Source organism: Phyllopteryx taeniolatus, chromosome 9, assembly GCF_024500385.1.
Source record: "Phyllopteryx taeniolatus isolate TA_2022b chromosome 9, UOR_Ptae_1.2, whole genome shotgun sequence".
Taxonomy (NCBI): Eukaryota; Metazoa; Chordata; class Actinopteri; order Syngnathiformes; family Syngnathidae; genus Phyllopteryx; species Phyllopteryx taeniolatus.
Window position 1 is genome coordinate 8,786,790 of NC_084510.1, and position 16,942 is coordinate 8,803,731.

A 16,942-nucleotide genomic window follows, 5' to 3' on the forward strand; every position below is an offset into this window, starting at 1 on the left:
AGGACTATCTCTGGAGCTCAGTGCCAAGTAAGACTAGAGTAACCTTGGAACAAATATCCTTTTGCACTTAACCAGTTGTGTGAGATTGCGAAGACGAATGTCACCCGTCTAAAGGGCCCGGCTGTGCTAAGGAGGAGGAAAAGATGTTTAAACCAAAGACATTGAAAAAAAGGTCCCTTTACATTTTGTCAACATCTATGGCAACCTAGCCGTGTGATGATGCTGAGTCTAGTTAAGGAACCAGCCGTGACCTCTCCCATACCCAGCTCAAATCTCAGTTGAGCGAATACAGGTGAAGAGAATGTCCTTAATCAAGTCAAATTTGCCAAATGATCCTGAAAATGGCAAAGAGAGGTTTCAGAGTATCATTATTCTCCAACGGGAAGCAGGTTTCGGCACCAACAGATCAACAGCGTCTCTGACTGCCTTGAGCCATGACCACCAAGCAATGGTCTCGATTACTGGTGTTCATTTACCCCCGATGACACAGCCAAACTGGCTGTCGATCTGAGGCCTGGCCATGAACCAAAAGCACCACACTTCAGCACCAGCATCATCTGCTCTGCAGAAGGGCATTCGATCTTGCCAAACCATATTCACTTTCAATTCCCCAAATACAAATAAGGCCGATACTAATTGCATATTGTGCTCTCGAGGTGTCCATCATACTGTATGTACAGTATGTGTAGAACGCACTGAGCTTGTACCTTGCTCTTTGATTTGTCTGATCTGCCGCACAGTCTCCTTGAGGATGGCACATTTGTCAGGCTTCACATTGAAGCTATCGATGTTAGAGAGGTTAGCAGAGATGAGCTCAGCCAGCTCCTCGATGTACTTGGTCTCCTGTTCCCGTCGACGCTTGTCACACCTGCCAGGGCGCCAAGGGGATTAGACATGTTGCCAAGACAACCTCGCCACCCCGTCAGTATGCACAGTAAAGTGCTCAGATACTTGCAAGGCAGCACAAACATATAGATTATCAAAAGCAGTAGCCAACAGTGTATTGTTCATAGATTAATTTACTCTTAAACATTAAACCACTCACCCTATGCCTGGTGTGTCGCAAGTGGACAGTTTACGTTTGCGGTCCGAGCACAGTGGCTCCAACGATTTGTCTCCTATGCCACTCATCGTCAGAGCATATCAGCACCTGGAAATTTATGGTAACATCTTACACGTGTCCACTCACAAACAAAAGGTTGAATAAATCAAACAACAGAATGAGCTGGGAGTGTCTTTTATGTGCACTTGTACAATCTGATCAAAGGGTAAGTGTCCTCTGATGTCAGCAAAATATGTCAAAACTCAGGCAAACCTTGAAAGCCTGGTGTCAAGTTGGGGTATTAAAAAAAAAAAAAAAAACCTCCCTAAGCAACTGAGCTTATAAATGAAATGACTTCTATGGGAAGAGCAGATTCCTCCTGATTTATGAGGGAAGACTATCCAGTTAGTAAAGCAGCCTTGGTTCTTGATGGGAATGAAATCTCATCTGTTCCACTGTGAGGAGCGACTGATGATGATGTGGTGATTTGAAGCCTCGGGGGAGATGGGTCATACTGCGTTCAGCCAGCTTGCCCGCTAGAATGGTACCACTCCACTCGGCCGGCTGCAGCAACACACATACAGACGCTGCTATACAAACCCTTTCTAGTACACGAACACGCTCAGGCATGCTGCAGTACAGTGTGGAAGAGAGATGAATACTCGGAGCAGCAAGGCATATATTCGGCCGCCTGCCTCTCTGTCAAACTGTGCAGGACCAGATGATCAAAAAAAATAAATAATAATAATAATAAATCAATCTTATGTTGCCTAGAGTTGGTCCTCAGCATTGCTACATTATTATTATTTCAGGGAGTAACAAAAAAATATCCCTTCTATGCATTCTATTTCCTTAGTTTTCTCCACTAGGCTGCATCCATTTTTTTTTCCTCCAGAAGGTTTTAACTGCTCTTTCTCTGCATACCATCCTCAGATAACCCCTCCCTTCTCTCTCTGCCTGAATATAGCATTCAGTTCAATCTAGTTACATTTATATTGCACCAAAGCAAAACCTCAGATATGTCTGGGCCTTTTTCACATAGGCCATTTCAAGTATCACACATTCACACACCCACATTTGCACTATATAACAGTTGCAAGAAAAAAAAACCAAAAAAACCTTCATTTTACTTACAACTACCTAAAGGAGGATACAGTGGACGGGTCGATAGGGAGCAGGCCGGACCGCGAATAGCGAAAGTCTGCGGATAATTGGGGGTTGGTTTCCCCCCAAAAGAAAAAACAAAAAGAAAGACAGGGGAAATTTTTTTGGGGGGAAAGACATGGGAAAAAAAAAAACTGAAAAGGGGGGTTGGGGACAATCTGCAAATAGGTGAATCAGCAAGTATGCGGTTCCACTACATTTTGTTCCATACCAGCTTATACTTGAGCTAGTTGAGATGCAACGAATGAGCTGATGACGCTGCACTTAATTCATTTCTATAGCATTGCCCCAAGTCTGACCTCTTCTCAGTTCGCATTGGACGAAACCTTGTTACCCGGTCTGCAAGGTCACTCCTCCTCCCTATTCCCACCGACAAATTCAAAGTTGCAGTGCTGTGCTGTACTACCGGCCTATCCTAGACACGGTGTCTGCATGGGTGTAAATGCACAGGAACAAGCAGTCTTTCAGCACAAAGGAGTGAGCTCATTCCAGAGTTGAAAAGTGTACAACGGATGCGAGCAATTATGCAACTCCAGCTCCGCAGTTTCAGGCTAGGACATGCAGCTAAGTCACCCACCACTGCCACTACTACCTCTACCACCACTAGTTCACACAAGTAATCCCAGTGCTGTTGCTAGAACCGTGTACAGGGTCATACTCTATACTACAAGTCTGCTTGTCCCTCTACCTTTCATCAGCCAACAACACTAAATTCTCTTGCCTTGTTCTGACTATGACTCCCTGCCTTGGGTTGAACTCCCTGCTTTCTCTCTCTCTCTTTCTTTCTTGCTTCATGGTTTCTGTCGTGGGGGTCACCACTACAGCAGTGGAGAAAGATGACAACACAAAGCCACCATCACATTCTGAGACAAACAGCAGAACTTCAGTGTGCTAGGACCCTTTCTGAGAATCTGAAATTACTCCGCAGGTAGTGTTTTTATTTCCCCATTATGGTTGCAGGGAAACAAGTCTAAACATGTTTTAACATGGAAATGTTGTTTTGTAACAAAAAAGGCAGCTAGGTAGCAAGCAGCAGTATATCCAATGAACTGTGTCAGTCTATCCACTGGTATGAATCATCTCAATGTGTGGAATTTGCTTGGTGGCAAGTTGCATTTGGTCTACCAGTAAAGGACTGTGGATTAGCATTTTTTTTTTTTTTTTTTTAAATACATACACATGCTCACCTTGGTGTATAAAATCCCCAGTTAAGCGCCATCCGGGTTCCCTGGGCAACTTCAATGTGCTGTCATCTCCTGAGAAAGTAAACAGAATCTCAAATGTAATTAGGGTATGGATATGTTTGGCTTTACAGAAATTCATAAGGATAAATTATTTCTAAAATTTTGCAAGAAAGCCACACTAAGTTGCATCCTGTTTGCTTCGTTGCTCAGCTTGTTCCACTGCGTCATCACTTCCCTTTCCTGGAAGTGTGCCCACTGCCATTTCATCCACCCAATTTACATACTGCCTGTAAAAGGCTAGTTGTTTCAAATCATTTTGGTTTCTATTTATGATTTGACCATAAGAAGCTTAGTAAGCATAAATACTTGACAACTCGGGTCTTCACGCATATCATTTTGTAAAAGTATGAATTAGTTTAGAAACTATTAGTAAATAGTTCCTAATTGCAGTGTACCTTAACAGTGGACACTTGGTGTGTGCAGTCAAGAACGCACTTTAAGTCCTACCCGCCTGCCCCATACAGAAGAAATATTACCTTTATATGTTTTCGGCACTCCGAAATGTGCTGGTCCACATAGTAAACACAAACATGACAACGACCATTGTGAACTCCTCCCATTACAAGAAAGTGATTTGCACATTAAACACTGAACATTGAATTCTACTTTGACTTTAGTAACCCACTCCCACCATCATCCTATTGGCAGTCATTAGGCATTGTCAGGTTCTTCAAACAAGTTCTCTAACATGTAGTTCGTAGAGCAGTTTTAGTAATGTGTAACAAAGTTACAGTATGTTCAAGTTATTAATCACTATACTGTATCCACAAAATATATTTTTAAAGCTTGGGGAAAAAAAACGACAAACCTTTATACTTGCTAGATTGTCATCCCCATAAACATCAGCACAAGTCTTCTAACTACTTGTATGTGTTGCTTCATCACAGACCAACACATTCTTGAACAAAGAGCTGCTGCTAAGCTCATGCTACCGCGAAATCATTTAACAGGGAGAAAGACACAAAAGTGTTATCTTTCTGTCAACTGTAAAAAATAAAAAAAATTAAAAAACAAACAAAAAACATAACGCTTAGCCTTATGTCATTGACCATAAAATCACAAAGAAATAGCAGAAGAACATGCGACCTTCAAACTTGATTTTCTCTACACCATAGGTCACCAACCTTTTTGAAACAGAGCTACTGCTTGGCTACTGATTAATGCGAAGCGCTACCACACTTATGCAATAACAGATTTATTCAAATTACCTTTAATTATACATTACTAATAATTAATGATATGTTTGGACTGAATGATTTCTCACAATAAATGTCAAAAATGATTTAACAAGGTAGGAAGCAAATGTCAATATGGAACACTTTATTTCTATAAATCTATAAAGTGTTTCCATTTTCAAATGATAACATCAAAATCAAAATGTCTCATTTATTGGTGAGTTACAGTATTTTTTAGAACAGGCCCAGTGTTTCTTATGTGGTCACTGGGGTCTATCTGGTGCCCGTGGGCACCATGTCAGTGACCCCTGCTCTAGACCCTGAAATTATTGCACTTTGTTACTCTTTCATATACTTTCCCAGGGTTATAACTGAATGATTACTGTATTGAAGGAGGAAGAATCAATGCAGATGACGTACAACAAAGGATGCGAGAAATGGATGCACAACCCCAATTCCAATGAAGTTGGGACGTTGTGTTAAACATAAATAAAACCAGAATACAATGATTTGCAAATCATGTTCAAACTATATTTAATTGAATACACTACAAAGACAAGGTATTTAATGTTGAAACTGATAAACTTTATTGTTTTTAACAAATAATCACACACTTAGAATTTTATGGCTGCAACACGTTCCAAAAAAGCTGGGACAGGTGGCAAAAAAGACTGAGAAAGTTGAGGAATGCTCATCAAACACCTGTTTGGAACATCCCACAGGTGAACAGGCTAATTGGGAACAGGTGGATGCCATGATTGGGTATAAAAAGGAGCTTCCCTGAATGGCTCAGTCATTCACAAGCAAAGATGGGGCGAGGTTCACCTCTTTGTGAACAAGTGCGTGAGAAAATAATCGAACAGTTTAAGGACAATGTTCCTCAACGTACAATTGCAAGGAATTTAGGGATTTCATCATCTACGGTCCATAATCATCATCAAAAGGTTCAGAGAATCTGGAGAAATCACTGCATGTAAGTGGGAAGGCCGAAAACCAACATGGTTGAAGTACTGTGTGAAGTACCATCCTGTTTCAAACGCTCCACCATCATTCCAGTCCCCAAGAAACCTGCAATCTCGGGTCTGAATGACTACAGGCCTGTCGCTTTGACATCTGTGTTCATGAAGTCCTTTGAACGTCTCGTGCTGGACCACCTCAAGAGTGTCACAGGTCCCCTGCTGGACCCCCTTCAAGTTCCTGGGAATTACAGTCTCTCAGGACCTGAAGTGGGCGACCAACATCAACTCCGTCCTCAAAAGGGCCCAGCAGAGGATGTACTTCCTGCGGCTTCTGAGAAAGCACGGCCTGCCACCGGAGCTGCTGAAACAGTTCTACACAGCGGTCATCGAATCAGTCCTGTGTTCTTCCATCACAGTCTGGTTTGGTGCTGCTACAAAAAAGGACAAACTCCGACTGCAACGGACAATCAAAACTGCTGAAAGGATTATCGGTACCCCCCTACCCACCATTGAGGACTTGCACGCTGCCAGAACTAAGACAAGGGCGTGCAAAATCCTCTCGGACCCTCCGCACCCCGGTCACCAGCTCTTCCAGCTCCTTCCCTCAGGTAGGCGCTACCGATCAATGCAAACTAGAACTAGTAGACATTCCAACAGCTTCTTCCCTCTTGCGATCAACTTCTTAAACACCTGACCTACGATTCCATTACAACATGCTGGCAATTTTTTGACTTGAGTTCGTTGTCACATTTCTGTGGGGCCAATTATGTATTACTCGTGCACTCACTGTAGTTGTCTCGCCATGCTGCACTATTTGCATATACTGGCCACTCATGCCAGAGTAGCATCTGCTCCATTTGCACACTGATTGAGGAGTATCTGTAACATTTGCACAACCATTGTCCCAGATTATCGCACTACTCGTCACTTTAAACCGCATACACTCCTGCATCTTTTTGCACAATTGTCAAAAAAAATAAAATAATAAATGTACCGGCATTACCAGATAACTAGCAACCCTTTACTGCTCAGTGACTGTTTTTTTTTGTTAATGTCTTTCTTTCTCCAAAGTGTTCTGTAAATTGACTGTCTGTTGTCGTACTAGAGCGGCTCCAACTACTGGAGACAAATTCCTTGTGTGTTTTTTGGACATACTTGGCAAATAAAGGGCATTCAATCAGAATCAGAATCATCGTGACCTTCGATCCCTCAGCATCAAAAACCGACATCAATTTGAAAAGGATATCACCACGTGGGCTCAGGAACACTTCAGAAAACCAATGTCAGTAAATACAGTTCAGCGCTACATCCGTAAGTGCAACTTGAAACTCTACTATGAAAAGCAAAAGCCATTTATCAACAACACCCAGAAACGCCGCCAGCTTCTCTGGGCCAGAGCTCACCTAAGATGGACTGATGCAAAGTGGAAAAGTCTTCTGTGGTCCGACGAGTCCACATTTCAAATTGTCTTTGGAAATTGTGAACGTCGTGTCCTCTGGGCCAAAGAGGAAAAGAACCATTCCGACTGTTATGGACGCAAAGTTCAAAAGCCAGCATCTGTGATGGTATGGGGCTGTGTTCGTGCCAATGGCATGGGTAACTTACACTCTGTGAAGGCACCATTAATGCTGAAAGGTACATACGGGTTTTGGAGAAACATATGGTGCCATCCAAGCAACGTCTTTTTCATGGACACCCCTGCTTGTTTCAGAAAGACAATGCCAAACTACATTCTGAACGTGTTACAACAGCGTGGCTTCATAGTAAAAGAGTGCGGGTAGTAGACTGGCCTGCCTGCAGTCCATACCTGTCTCCCATTAAAAATGTGTGGTGCATTATGAAGCGTAAAATACGACAACTGACTGTTGAACAGCTGAAGCTGTACATCAAGCAAGAATGGGAAATAATTCCACCTACAAAGCTTCAACAATTAGTGTCCTCAGTTCCGAAACGTTTATTGAATGTTGTTAAAAGAAAAGGTGATGTAACACAGTGGTAAACGTGACCCTGTCCCAGCATTTTTGGAACGTGTTGCAGCCATAAAATTCCAAGTTAATAATTATTTGCTAAAAACAAAGTTTATCAGTTTGAACATTAAATATCATGTCTTTTTAGCGTATTCAATCAAATATAGGTTGAACATGATTTGCAAATCATTGTAGTCTGTTTTTATTTATGTTTAACACAAGGTCCCAACTTCATTGGAATTGGGGTTGTAATAACAGGCCACTGTAACTGAGACTTGTCGGGTTACTTTTATTGAAAATGAAATTAAAATTATTATTTGGAAAAAATTTACTCAGCTAGAAAAGTATAACAAGTGGGAAAGCTGCCAGTGCCAATTTACTGGAGCCATCGGCAAGAGTAGGCTAACAATATTAGTAAAGTGCTGGTTTTCAAATGTAATGGTTATCCTGTATTTTTTCACATCGCAATATATATCGAAGGGTTACAAATAAATAAATAAATAATCGGTTAAGAGCAGCGTCGGATTAATGACGTTTAGTTTTTTGTGTTTTTTTTTTTTTTTTAAGAAAAAAAATATACCCAGTATAATGACAAAAATTCAGTAAAACTTGTTTATTCTTTCCTTTATTTTTCCAATTGATGGAAAGTAGTCATTGTGATGAGGAACTTTGGTTACCATGCCTGAGTCATAAACAGTCATGACTGTTGTGTAAGTTTCACTCAAGATAATGACCTTGAAAAGGTGCACACAATTCCTCCTGGTAGCTCCTCCCGCAAGCACGATTGATAAATTTAAGTCTGTAAACCACATCATGCGAGGCAAAGCCCATACCAGATAACTAGAAAATATGGTGACATTTATCTCAAGTTTGGTCTGTCTGTGGCTCTGAAGGTAGTGATAACCTCATACTGTACGTCACATCCCTGTTATTTGAGTGATTTGTTAATTATATGTGATATTTTACAGTGTGTACGGAAAGCTTTCAGACCCCAATAAATGTTTCACTTTTTTATATTGCAGCCATTTGCTAAAATCATTTAAGTTTAAGTTTAAGAAACAAACAACCATTCACACTCACATTCACACCTACGGGCAAACGTAGAGTCTTCGAGCCACCTACCACGCATATTTTTGGGATGTGGGAGGAAACAGGAATGCCCGGAGAAAACCCACCCAGGCAAGGGTAGAACATGCAAACTCCACACAGGCAGGGCCGGGATTTGAACCCCGGTCCCCAGAACTGGGAGGCAGATGTGCTAACCAGTCACCCACCATGCCGGCGAGCAATAATTATACAGAATTTAATTATTTTGTAGTATGGAATGTTGGAGCAGCATGGTGGAAGACTGGTTAGCACATCTGTACATACTGTAAAATCGATCAAGAAGGCAGCGGCGTAGGTGGTATGTGGAACCAAGGTACGTCAGTGAGTGAGTACGTCATCACGGCATGTGACTAAAACGGACCAATCACGAGAAATGATCTCCGCGGCATACTACGCGCAGCAGAAATTTGTGCCGTGTGTGGGTCAAGTGACGCATAGGGGCCGTGCGGCCCAATGCGTCGGTCACGTGATGCAATGCGGACGTTGTCGGTCGAGCGAGCGCAGGAGTATAAAGAAGCCTTTACTCCTTGGTACTATGGCAGCACCTTAGCAAACTGTTGTTGTGATCACGTGCTCTGCATGCCACCCGGGTGCTGCTGGAGCAGAGCATGGAATGGACTGCTTGTATAAGAATAGTAAAATGGGTTATTTTAGATCCAGTCCAATCTCATCTTTGTTTTTTTGCTAACAACGGACCGATTTCCAATCTCAAAGATTGGATCGGGACACCCCTACTAAATTGGTCATTAGAAATAGTAGGTACACACAGTAAGGTAAAGAGACACTGATAGAAATATCTGCATCAATTCAAGATCGAGTTGCGGTGATAATCCATCACTGAATCAAATCGTAGCCCAGTGAATCGTAATTTGATCAAATTGTGAGGTGTTGAGAGATGCCCACCCCTGAGGGGAAGTTTATCAAAACTGAGCCTACATTAAATCAATTTTGCTCGTGTCGCACATGATGTCATGAAGACTTGATGTATCACTTTATTGTGTTTCTTGAGACAAGTTTTTATTGCAACAGATGATCTAAGGAGGATGTAATTTCCCCCTATCCTGCTATGTCTATGAAGAAGATAGACATTTTTTGGACAGGACAAAATGTGAGTGGAAACCTGAGTCGTTTGACTTTTATCGGCATTGTTTGGGAAGTACTAGCTAGATGGTTTAAAGTGCCTGTAAAGTGAAACCAAAAATGTCTTCTGAATTTGACACACCACAGAGAAAACAAACCTGACAAATTTGAATGGGGGGTAGAGAGAGGAACAAAAAAAAAATTCTACCAAGTACCGGTATATGAAATCAGGCTTCAAAAAGGTGAGAAATCGAGACGTTCTCTCAGCTCTTGCCGTTGAACGCGCTGAAAACACGCCATGCTACAGTTTCAACTGTCAATCATATGCGTTTGTACGTCTAGCATCTGCATACAAAACCCTGTATGTCTGAGCCGTGAAAAGCCATCCATCCCACCAAGTCATTGCGGAGGTTTTTCATGCGGCGATGAGAGGCACTTGCCACCTGCTAGCTCGTGGGCAAACAGACTTCTAAATGCCGCGGAGAGGTGGCTCCAGCACGCCCGCGACCCTAAACACATTTCAGAATTCACTTTAAAGGGTTTTTAAGGTGGTACTGAAACAGTTTCTGAATAGTTTATTCTCCAACTCTCCCCCAGAACAGATAAATCCCCAGCACTCATTCATTGCAAAACATTCTTTTACCACTTGTTTTCTTTGTCCTCTCTTTTGCATCACTAGTCAGCACAACCAACTTGAATTACTTGTTTATCAGGATAGTTTATATTTTTTTCACTGAATATTGTGCCACAAATATTCTTCTGGGACTCTCACAGGTAAATAAATAAAAGTGTTTAATTAATTTTCAATGGATACTGATAGATTGTGTAAGTTGTGGCGTATGAAGACTACAGTGATGCTAACAAGAATAAGTGAGTTGATCTCAACAAACTGGGTTAGTGTGAAATGATTTTTGTATACTTTGTCGCAATATTGTGTCTACTACTGTGAAGCTCAGAACAGCAGCAGTGTCACACAGTCAGTACCAGAATAGTGAAGAGGACATTCCTGCTCAGCAGAAATAAAAACCTGAAACTTGAGCTCTCTGAGACAATGACTTGTGGGCCAACAATAAACAGGGACACACCCAAAACAAACTGGGGCGTGCGCACATGAACACACAATTACAACCCCACAAAATCACACCCAATGTGTTGTAGACTGGCACCACGGTGGAAAAGAGCTAAGCATATGTGCCTCACTGCAGAAAGTTTCTGAGTTGGCCCTCCTGCATGGAGTTTTAATGTTCTTCCTATGCTCTCTGGGTACTTCTTCCACATACATTTTTTTTAAAAATAAAAACCAGACATGTTAGGTTGATTCAAGATTCTAAATTGTCAATTGATGTGAATTAGTATGAATAATTGTTTGTGTAAACATGCCCTGCAATAGCTCAGCGACCAGTTCGGGATGTATGACGCCTCTCGTCCAAAGTCAGCTGGGATGAAACTGCAGGCCACCAGCGACTCTAATTATATTCAATCTTTTATTTCAAACCCAAACTTAATAAATGAGGAGAAAGCGCGATAGAAAATTGATGGATAGATGGTACTTCAGACAATCCTTTCTGAAACACCTGAATGTCAGATTTTGGGCATTACATTTATTCATAAAAACAAACAGAGACACACACACAAAAGATGTCCACTGCTCCACTAGAGCTTAGGACATCAAGTACAGAAAGGAAATCCAATATGACTTCCTGTTTTTCTTTGAACACCTTCACTACTTCCTGTCAAGCAAGCAACCAGCATCAATATCCTCAGTAACACCATTGTCACCACCACTATTAAAAGTGGGAATCTCTCGCCGCCTCATGATGCAATTATCGATGTATCTTTTTTCTTACTCTGTATCTACCTACTAGTACAACTTTTAATATCGAAGTGATAGTAATGGTAATGACCCGCATTTCTATGACTAAAATAAATTACAGATACATAAACATTAGGGGATAGGGGGAGGGAGAGGGAGAGGGAGAGGGAGAGGGAGAGGGAGAGAGAGAGAGAGAGAGAGAGAAATATTTTCTGGTTCAGCTGGTTTTGCATCTCATTATGTGTTTGTATACATTCATTGTGCAAGGTAGCGGATGTACAAGGAGGAGCTGTGTGCACCTCTGGCAGCCAAGACCCAAGTGAGTGATATATGACGTCTCAATCCTCCATCAGTCTATTTGTATGTATACCGCTTATGCTTACTGGGGTTGCACTTGTGCTGGAGCCTATCCCAGCCAACTTCGGGAGAGAGGCGGGGTACACCTTAGACCCGATGGCAGCTAATCGCAGGGCAAATATAGACAAACAACCAATCACATTCACGTCTACGGGCAATTAGTCTTCAATTAACCTAAAATGCATGTTCTTGGAATGTGGGAGGAAATTGGAGTACCCAGAGAAAACCCACACAGACACAGGGAGAACATGCAAACTCCACACATGAAGGCCAGAGCCTAGATACAAACCCACAACCTCTGAACTGCGAGGCAGACTTGCTAACCGGTCGTCTCAATCATATCAGTTTTTATTCACCTAAAGTTAATAGAATTATTCACACAGATGGCTTGTTGGCACAGTGGTTCCCATACGTAGTTTGCACTTTTCCCATATTTATACTTTATGATACAGTACCCTTTACTAAAGTTGATTCATCAGCAGTGGCTAGTCATCGCTCCCTTCCAAATTATAAACTCATGGTCATTGTCAGCGGAAGCTGACATGTTGCGCCACCGATCTGCGATGTTGCGGCTTAACTGTTTGTTGTGCACACATGCAAGAACGCAAGAACTAACGCAGGTATGTACATATCACTCGCAATATTGTCAATATCGCTGCATTACATTTCTTGAAGTGCATAAAAAAAACCAGTATTTTCGTGGATGGCATCATACTGTATAGCCCAAGAGCGCTACATTGACTGTCTGGCAGGTGCTGCACTTCCAAAATTCAGTTTTTATGTTCTGCTGGCATTACATTATGTAAGAATTGATTATCGTAATGTACGAGTTGATTCAGAATCATTTACATCTGTAAAGCGATGTATTTAAAAATATATCTTTTCCCACCACTAATATCCATCCATCCATTTTCTGTACCGCTTAATCCTCACTAGGGTCGCGGGCGTGATGGAGCCTATCCCAGCTATCTTCGGGCGCGAGGCGGGGTACACCCTGAACTGGCCGCCAGCCAATCGCAGGGCACATATAAACAAACAACCATTCGCACACACATTCAGCGCAGTTTCTTGTTAGTCAAGTACAACTTGTTTAATGTATGGAAGACTATATGAATCAGCTATTTTATATTGAGAAATTATTTTGAGAAAATAGAGATGCTAAACAAATTATATTTCAAATTTTTCATACTACTGCGCAGTATGAAACATTTCAGTATGAAAGAAACGTGACTCTTAATTTTAAGGGTCCCGGTCCGCTACGGACTACCACAGTGATTCCCAACCACTGAGCTCAGGCATATTATCCAATTTCACTTAAATAACCCAACAATTCTTATTTATTAATGACAAATAATGTATCTTTGTATGCCAGTGGAAGAACAAGCACAAACAAATTACAATCGGCAACTGACCCTCACACACGTATCAACTCGCAACATAAAAATGTGACCCCTGGTGTTATCGGTAAACGTTTTGAAGCACCAAATATTTTATTGAACCACAAATAACATGGCATTATTGTCAAGGAAAAAGCAAATTTTCCTGGCCGCTGCAGCTACATTTTTCCAATTGAATACAAGGAGAGGAAACTGGCCAGAAGAAAGCGGAGACTGTTTTTTTATTTAGAGGTTTGTAGCAATAATAGCTCAATTCAACACACTGAACATGAATGAACTTTTCATGTATCCTACGTAGAGATGCACCGAAAATTTGGTCACTGAATATGTTGTGCGGAAAATGGCCCAAAAGTGCATTTTTTGCATTTTGGCCAAAAATCTTTTGTCACCTAAACAAGGCAGAAACAGAATGTTTTGATGACGCAAGCAGAAACCGCTGCCACCGCACGGTTGTGTACACTATTTTGTAAAACAAAAACAAACAAAAAAACTGTTGGGAATGCTTGGTGCACTATATTTTGTGCTGCCCCAGCTATCTACGGCTGGCTAGCTAACTCAGCTAAACACAATATGGAGCCACGGAGGTAAAAGTTCACTTGGTGTCCAGTGTCAACGCAGCATAAGCTACATCGCCTCCATGACAGCTAATAAGCTACACTTCTGACAAATATCGTTATCACGAACGGAGGACGAAGAGTAATTAATAGGGGAAAGACAGAGATTTGCTACGCTACCATGACATACAGTCGCGAAAGATCAACATAAGTAATTGGGTAATACAACACACTTGTCACATGCTGTATCTCTGACTGGAATCGCATTACAGCGGAGAGTAACCAACTTTGAACAGCAAAAGAGCACGCAAATTACCGTAATTTCTTGTGTATAATACGCACCCCCAACGTTGACCTCAAAATTCTGGAAAACCCTTCTTCCCATGTATAATGCATTTTTACAATGGATGATTTGGGGTCTACCCATATGATCAAAACATTAAGTATTATCTGTATTTTTTTTCTTTCAATTATTCTGAAGTAAAGCACTTTATTTGAACACGTAATCATTCTTCAAAATTTACTTGCTCTTATTTTGAAAGTCACAGTCCGACTTTTATTTCATAAATTAGAAAACACACAGTTGTGCTCATATGTTTGATTACCCAGGCTGAATTTGTAAGATGGGTACAATTATTTAAAGAAAACATGAAGGACCAGGCGGAACACATTTTATTTGAATGGGATTCAAATTAAACGGTCAAGCATTGCAGAAAAGCATTATCATTAAACAAAACATAACCATAAAGAAATTAATGATGGTTGTTGTTCAGTCAGTCATACTTTGAAAAACCTATTACACAAATTCTGCCAGGGTATGTAAATTTATGAGCACAACTGTACATATATGCAGTCATGTGCACCCCTGCCATATTGGAATGAAAGTGTAGGCTACATATTATAACCACTAGGTGGCGGTCGCATTTTGGAATTAAAGTGTACAGCTTTTTCCATAACCACTAGATGGCGGCATATATTTATAAAATGTGAAGCTTTTTTCCCCATTTACCCCTATACCCATGTATAATGCGCACTATTGACTTTTGACCATTTTTTGGGGGGGGGGGGGGAAATGCCCATTATACATGAGAAATTAAGGTAATGTGTCTAATACACAGCAACCCAGGACGCCGTCTGGAAATGAATTAGTGTGTTACCGCGTACGTCACCTGCGAACAGGGGCAGGGCTTGTAGTTAGCCGATTCTTGATTGCCCGGGGATAGTAAGAAATAGTCATGAGCTAGCTAGCAAATTATACAACATTACCAATCGAGCAAGTGTATGAAAGAAAACATACAGCGCTGTGCACCAATCGGTGGTGGTGGAGTAGCGATCAGCGAATCCAAACAAACAATGTTGCGAATGATCATGTGATATAACCTGCTGTTTTGATAGCCTGTGCTGTTGTGACACCATTCATTTGCTATTTAATATTTGGATTTGCAGTCAAACTAGATGACGGTCGGCAACTCAAAACTAGTTTCCAAAACCACGCACAGTTGTGAGGCAAGTGAAATGTTCAGCGGCGTCGCTCTCTGCACGGCTGGCTAGGAGAAAGTCTAAAGGAATTGAATGTGGTATGAATTATCAATAAGACACAGTTTAAACTATGGTGCACTAGATCAATTTCCATGCAGCTGACAGTAGGTATTGGTGGTGGCAGAAATTCCATGTTTAGAAAGAACGGGTATTTGTACTGGTTGTGTTTATGCTTCACTCTGAGCGCGCACAAGAAGTCCAGCTATGACAGCAGCAAGGGAGAGGGAATATTTTAAAGCAGAGGAAAACTGCTTTCATAGGAGTGTTTTTCTTCAGAAAAAAAAAACATCCCCCATCCTAGGCCAGCAGACACGCACGCACAGCTCTGGTACCAGGGTGAGAATCATCCAATTTTCTAACACAAAATACGTGCAGAAAATAAACTGAGGGGGGAAAATGAAGGTGGAAACAAAGCGGTGGCAGACTCAAGTGTGTTTGTGTGTGTGTTTGTGTGTTCCACAAATGTGTCTTATACAACGATCCATCATCCAGGCAGACAAAGAAAAGAAAGAAACAGGAAAGGACCCACGTGGACCGTGATTCAACCGCAGAACTCACAATGCTGCCGGACTGTTATGATCTGATAAAGCAATCTTTTTCTTAGCGCTTGAAACTGGTTTAATAGTAAGGGGATGCAAATGAGAAACTGGAAGAAGCCTGTGAGAGGAAAAGAAACCCACGATGATTGGTTGATTCGGGGAGAACCAGGGATGGGACCAGGCTAATATTATGGAAATGCAGCGATTAATCAATGGCTAACTCGCCTTTTATCAACACAGCCAGAGCACCAGGGTATGATCGGCCTTCATGCTACCCACTCTGATAACACAAACCTCTGAAAAAAAATCTCATGCTGCCCGAGATACTTCAGAGTGAAGATATGTCAGCCGTTATGAATATTTTATGCAGTTGTCAAAAAATTGAAAAACAATATTGAGCAAAAAGGAGTTGCTTGAATTTAGAATTGTGCGCATACATATCTCACATAGTCATTTTCAGACTGCAGCGCAGCACTGATTCTCACAGTGTATTTTCTCTCCACCTACATTGCGCTCTCTACCCCTCCCCCCACGTTCCTGTTGGATTGGTGGAGTAAACACAGGAAGAGAGCGGGTTCTGTTCCACCATGCCAGAGCTGAGGCTGGGCGTTCCTGCAGCGCTCCTGCGCCGGGGTCAAAAGTTTACTGTGGTTTTCGTTTCACCTTTCCTCAGCCAATCACGGCGCAACACTGTAGTGCGTGAACTCTGACCCCTACAACGAATTTTGCTCAAAAGATGGTCTGACGCCAGTTTCAAAACTGCACCCCTTCCCCGTCCCCCAATTTTCCTCTCAATGCTGCTTTTCCTTTCTTTCAACAGGCCAGTTTTCATGTGCTGACAGAGACTGGGAGCAAAATATTTCTCAAAAACAAGAGTGTACTGCAGAGAAAGACTGGCCAATTGACCTAAAAGTGGATTGTATAATGAAAGTCAACTTTGAGAATCTGGGAGAGTCTTCCTTTTCCTCTTGTTCCTCCTCTGTCCACCCAACGTTCAAAGAAAAA

The 16,942-nt window shown here is 41.7% G+C and overlaps 1 protein-coding gene across 6 annotated transcripts in view; it reads right to left on the minus strand.

The window, feature by feature from the left end:
- The window catches only part of ncoa3 (nuclear receptor coactivator 3), a 43,566-nt gene that overhangs the window by 13,869 nt on the left and 12,755 nt on the right, over nt 1-16,942 (minus strand). For 3 of the 6 annotated variants that reach the window (XM_061784107.1, XM_061784102.1, XM_061784105.1), the window contains 3 exons: nt 3,394-3,462; nt 1,046-1,150; nt 708-868 (listed from right to left, as the gene is read on the minus strand). In XM_061784107.1, the coding sequence (XP_061640091.1) occupies nt 708-868; nt 1,046-1,131 (247 nt within the window). In that variant the 5' untranslated portion in view covers nt 1,132-1,150; nt 3,394-3,462. The other 3 variants (XM_061784103.1, XM_061784106.1, XM_061784104.1) reach the window with 2 other exon arrangements.